Genomic DNA, 5,738 nt, shown 5'->3' on the forward strand with positions numbered 1-5,738 from the left:
AGGTAGAAGAAACAGGGACTTTAATGAAGAGGATTTCCCTTTGGTATAAGTGAGACCCGCGAAGACACCCAAACAAAAAGAAAACGAAGACCGTGGAGACCCCCCCCTTCCCCCTCCCTCGTCCGCAGGCGGAGCCCCCAGCAGCAGGGCTGCCTCCCGCGGGGGGGCGGGGGGGCACGTCGGCCTGACAAAGCTCAGACCGCGTACTAGGCCGCCGGGGCCTCGGGGCAGGCCCAGGCTTTCCGGGTCCCGGCTCTCGATCCGCTTCCCAGGGCAGAGTCTCTGGTGGAAAAGATGGTGCAGAGGCCGGGAGGAGGGAAATGCCAGTCGTCGTAAAAGGGTTTGAAAAGGCAAAGGGGTAGTGTGTACACGTAACTGATTATCATTCTGTGCTCAAGATAAGCCAGGGAAAACAAATAAGGAAAGTAAATCCACAGCCCTAAAATATATGCGTATAAAATCAAAATAAATGTAGTTCCAAACCTACAAATGGTATTTGGGGATTGTCTACTGCTTTAGTCTCAATGCCGTCGCCCCTGCCTCACAAAACCAGTTACCAGCTCGGGGGACCTGAATCCGGCCCCCCCCCCCAGCAGGAGGAGGCAGAGTAGAGGCTGCAGGACCAGGGCGACACTTTGGCTGTAGAGTGTAAGATGCATGCAACTCTGAGGTGGGGGAGGGACTTACAAAATGTATATACAGACCCCTTGGGTGAGGGTCCCCCCCCACCAGGAGGCACTGAGCAAGGGAGGGGTCCATCTCCCCACTGGCCAGGAAGAGGGGGCTCTGAGGCAATCTCTAAGGGTTGCATTTCCCCGGGGACGGGGACCAGCTGCCATTCCTGCCTCTGCTTTCCCAACCTAAACCGGAGTGGAGTGGGTGCCGAGCAGGGAGAGGGAGGGCAGGGTCCCCGAAACCAAGATGTCAGCACTCCCATCCTCGACCTCAGAGGCTCAAGAACTCTTTGCATAAAATTTTTTCAGACCTAGGAGATGGTCGAAGGCACAAAGTTTAACCACTGGGAGGGAGGGTTGTTGAGAAGGGTCTGGGGTACCCTGAGCCCAAGGGTAGACAAAAGGTGTGGTTTGTTCCCCTTCCCTGGAAAGGTGACTGCCCCGTTAGACTTTTCTCGTTTCAAAGAGGCACACTGCCCAGGCCTCAAGCACCCACCTTCCTGGGGAAGGGGGTATCAGATTGGCACAGGAGAGGCCCAGGGAAGGGGCTACTCTGCACGTTAATACTTTGGTAAGGTTCGGGGAGAACGAGGATTCTACCCCAGGCTTCTGACAAACCCTCTTTCAGCCGGCGCTGCCCGGTATCCACACTACGCCCAGCTCCAACCCAAGGCCCAGCCCACAGAACACTCCCAAGTCAAGTCCTGAGAATCAATGAACAGGGTGGAAGGGGGGAGGGCCCCTTCGGGGAGAAAGCACTTTGCTGGATCACAGCTTCCGCTCCACAGGCTGCTGGAGACACAGTTCACTGCCCGCAGAGATGATGGGCAAGTGATTGTCCACGTGGTAGCTGATGAGGTGGCTGACGCTCTCGAAGCGGTGATCCTTTGTCCGAACCTGGGGGTGCACAGGGAGAGGGTCAAGGCAGGTGAAGACTTAAGACCGCAGCCCCCAAGGCTGAGGAAGCTGGAGAATTCAAGAGGGTTGAGGAAGGAGAAAAGGACAGCCGGGCCTCGAGGACCTGACCGCTGAGGCTCCTGGAGAAAGAGAACCCAGAGCTGGCCCTGCGAACGGCCTCAGTGAACAGGAAAAGGCAGAGGGGGGTCTGCCCGGAACGGGGAAGCCGAGGGCTATCGACTCCTCTTTTGACCCGGAAGGTGGCATGTCTCTGGGGAGGTGACACGGTACAGGAAAGACAGGGAGAGAGCCGCAGATTGCCGTAGCAGAGCCCGAAGTCCTGCGGGGCAGTGCAGACACACGACGGGACACTGGTCTGAGCCCTGAGTCTGGGGGAGCGGGGGCGGCTCCTCTGCAGGGCGGTTTCCTCATTTCTCATAGGGGCGCAGACAAGATGAACCCCGTCGAGCTCAGATGGGCACCGGGGCTGGGGTTTGCGGGCTGAAAGAACAGAGCTCAGGCTCGGGGGCGTGAGGGAAGGACCCCAGACTGCTGCAGAGGGTGCCCGCGCACAAACCCCAAGCAGGGACAGTAGGAAGGAGGAGTGAGCGAAAGAGCTGGCCACAGCCCACAGCCCCCCACGACACCCCCCCCCCCNCCCGGCGTGGTCGTGCTTTCCCGCACCAGGAAGTCCCCGTTGAGCTGCAGCAGGGCCTCGGCCTCCCGCCGGCTCAGCTTCCCGTGGAACCAGGGCTCCCCTCGCAGCTGCTCGGCCATGGCCACCGACTGGGGAGGTGGGGGCACGCGGAGCGCATCCTCGAAGGGCTCTGGGGGGGGAGGGGGAGGCAGAGAGGCGGCTAGGAAAGGCGGGACGCACGACACACACCAGGACCCAGACCTCCGGGGAGGAGGCAGCAGGGTGGAAGAGGTGGTGCCAGGGGGGGAAGGCAGCGACGACGGAGAGGGGAGGACTCACTCATGTCAAAGAGGTCTCGGGGGGCGCTGCCGTTGATGGCGGGATTGGGGGGCCCGGCCCCACCCCCTGCTTGCCGGGCCTTGTCTAGGTTCTGGACGTTGACGTAGGAAGGATCATCGAAGAGCTCTCTACCTGCTGAGGAGGGAGGCTTCAGCGGCCGGCCGGCCTCCCGCACGCCCCGCCCTGCGCCTCCCGGCTCCCTTCACACCTGGGCAGGGCGGAGGGGCTGGCGTCTGTTTGCGAACTTCTGGGTCCCCCCCAGCCGGCTGCCCCACAGGCTGCAGGGACAAGAATATGTTACCGGAGGCCCAGACCTGCCCCGGCCGCCTGGGCCCCCACCTCCTTCCAGCCACTCACCAGCGTTGCTCCCAGGTGGCTGGGGGTCGGGACACCCGGAGGGGTGGGTCGAGCAGCCCCCGGGGGGGCTCCTTCCCGAAGCCTCATGTCCACCACTCCCCCTAGGGGCGGCTCCTTCCCCGGGAAGTCATTATAGTACTGGTGGTCAGGCAGCTCTTCCTCCTCCTCGTCCCAAGCCGAGCCGTCAAAACCAGCCATCCTGAGAGGGCAGGAGGGAGGGAGGGCACGGACGGTGGCCGTGGGCTGGGCACGGCCCGGGGGGGGGGTGGGGGCAAGCCGGCTGTCCTCTACACACAGCTGCACCACCCTCCGGAGGCCCTGCCAGCGGCCCTGGCTTCCTTGTCCAGCGTTAGAGGCGAGAGAGGAGGGTCAGAGGCGAGATCCGCCCGTGGCTGCGGAGTTACACGGCGGTGGAGCAGAGCCGTGGAATCGGATTTGACCCAACGTTCATGCCCTTGATTATTACACGGTCTCCCGAGGGGGGGGGAAGCACAGGGTAGCAAGAAGGCATGCCCTCCAGACTAGTTTAACCTCCAAATACTCAACAGCTGCCGCCCAAGGCAGGAAGGAAAGGTAGGGGTCTCAGGAAGGAGGCGCCCTCCCTCACCCAAATTCCTGAGGGCGTCCAGGGGCGGGGAAAATGGAAAACCAAGGATGGACAAACAGGCAAGAAAACAGAGACACGCCGCTGGCACTGGGGTGGCTGGGGACGGAAAGGGGCACGAAGGCAGGGGCATGGGGGCTGGCCCGTGAGAGGGGGACCCGGCCCACGGCAGGCAGGACACGCTGTCCCAGCAGCCGCGAGAAGCGGAAGAATAGCAGGAAACGGCCACGGCACACGGGTGACGTCCCCCGGCCCCCGTGCGGGCACTGGGGCACACCTGCTCTCTCAGCTCCGGCCTGGGGCCCGGGAGCCGCTCACCTGTCGTGGGGGGTGACCAGCTTGGGCGGGTTCCTGAGGTACTGCTTGAAGCGCAGCTCGAAGGCCTGGCCGATGGTGCTGATGACGTCCTGAGCAAGCCCTTCGGGACACTCCAGGATGTGGCAGGCTGTGGGCACGGCACAGGCTGTCAGTGAGCTCGGCGGCGGACTGCTGGGGGGGTTGGGGGGGCGCGGCCAGGGCCCTCGCCTTCCAGGGCCCCCGCTTAGCTCCCCAGGTCCTGCTCACCTGCCTCACGGACAGCCGGCCCCACCCAGCGCTCCCCACCGCGCCTCACCTCTCTGATTGACCGGGTCTTTGGCAACATAGGCGACGTACTCAGCTGTGTCCTGGGGTTGGGCGGGGTCAGAAGAAGCCACTTAGCTCGACCGCACAGCCCCACCTCACTCCCGACCCCTAGAACCCAGTGCTTCTCAGAGACCACCCCGTCTCGTCCAGCCCGTGGCTCCCCAGCGCCTGGCCCCTACTCTGCTTCCACTCACCGGGTCCCCACCGGACGCAAATGAGATAGACTGCATGTGGTGGTTGGCGATGATCTGAGGGTCAGGGCACGGGACAGAGGAGGAGATGGCACACGTCAGGCAGCCTCAGGGCCTACCTGGGAGCCCCCCCCCCCCACCGCCCCGAGCCCTGGGAGCCAGTCCCGCCCTTCTGGCTTCTTAGCCCAGGGCCTCGCAAGCCCCTCCTTCCCGACTGTCCCAGCCCCTGGCGCTGTGAGTGTCCTGCTCGGCCCTTCCAGCAGTTTCTGGCCCCCTTGCCGAAGCCCACCAACCTGCTTGCAGTCTGCGGCCATGAGGTTGAGGCTGCTGGTGGAGACGGTGAGAGTGATCGGCATCCCTGCAAACTTCAGGTTACTCCTCCCCAGGATGGAGCTGAGTGGGCGGCCACAGGGCTGGGGTGGGGGGCAGGGCTCTCAGGCTCTCAAAAGCTGGGGCTTCCCATCCCAGGAAAACCCCTGCCCCCTGCCTTTCGGCCCTCCCCGTCTCCACACCGCTCCCCGTGCTTCCCAGCAGCACCCGCGCCACTGGCCCTGGGTACCTTTCTCCTCCTCGTCGCCCCCCTGGCACCGGGCACGGCCTCACACACCAGACTGATGGCCTCCCTGGGGAAAAGGGGTCCTCAGACCCAGAGCCTGGCGCACTCGGCTGGGGCTGCCACGGGGCAGGGGGAGGGGAAGGCCAGGCCAGACTCCAGGGGCACTCCAGGCTCTTTGTCATGGTGGATTGAATTAAGGGCCTTTAATATTTGATGACACGGAGAGGCCACTTCCTGGCTGATTGGGTTAGGGCCTCAGTGGGTCCAGCCCCACCCCCTCCCAGCTAGCGAATGTCCCTTCCCCTTCCCCCCAGCCCAAAGGCGGCAGCCCCTTTCCACCCACCCAGCTCCCACTGAGGCTCGCGCTCCCAGGCCCTGAGGAGGAAGGATCCAGACCAGAGCTACCTCCTTTCATTCAGACTCTGACTGGCCCCCCTAACTTTATCTCCACCCCCTTTACCAAAAGATAAGCCACCAGCCAGCGACCCGCGTCCCTCCTCCCCAGTCCTCCAGGACTCCCCCAGTCGGCTCCCCCCCCAACTAACCTGGTGACCTGGGTGCGGGTGTTGAAGTCCAGGGCGCGCATCGACTGCAGGACCTCCACACAGCCCATGTACTGAGGGGAGGGGACCGACCCAGGGTGACAGGTCAGCCGCCTCCCCCCACCCCTTCCCAAAGAGTCCCAGGTCTTTTCCCTACGTGCCCGCTAAGTGCCCTGTGCTAAGTGCCCCGCTGAGGGATGAGTGAAGATGAAGGCACTTCGCCCACTGCCCGTGCCGACACCCCACAACGTGCAAGGCAACAGGAAAGGAGGAGAGAAAAGGCAAGGCGAGCTGGGAGGACCTCATGCATCGGGGAA

At 63.5% G+C, this 5,738-nt stretch overlaps 1 protein-coding gene across 1 annotated transcript in view; it reads right to left on the reverse strand.

The window, feature by feature from the left end:
• Positions 1-3: 3 nt before the first annotated feature.
• SHC1 (SHC adaptor protein 1) overlaps positions 4-5,738 on the reverse strand; it is a 7,248-nt gene continuing 1,513 nt past the window's right edge. The window contains 11 exon segments of the mRNA XM_077764052.1: positions 4-1,609; positions 2,204-2,398; positions 2,548-2,679; positions 2,756-2,825; positions 2,905-3,103; positions 3,827-3,953; positions 4,122-4,173; positions 4,327-4,380; positions 4,617-4,736; positions 4,883-4,946; positions 5,425-5,495. Coding sequence (XP_077620178.1) covers positions 1,443-1,609; positions 2,204-2,398; positions 2,548-2,679; positions 2,756-2,825; positions 2,905-3,103; positions 3,827-3,953; positions 4,122-4,173; positions 4,327-4,380; positions 4,617-4,736; positions 4,883-4,946; positions 5,425-5,495 — 1,251 coding nt within the window. The 3' untranslated portion in view covers positions 4-1,442.

Source organism: Crocuta crocuta, unplaced genomic scaffold (assembly GCF_008692635.1).
Source record: "Crocuta crocuta isolate KB4526 unplaced genomic scaffold, BGI_CrCroc_1.0 scaffold528, whole genome shotgun sequence".
Taxonomy (NCBI): Eukaryota; Metazoa; Chordata; class Mammalia; order Carnivora; family Hyaenidae; genus Crocuta; species Crocuta crocuta.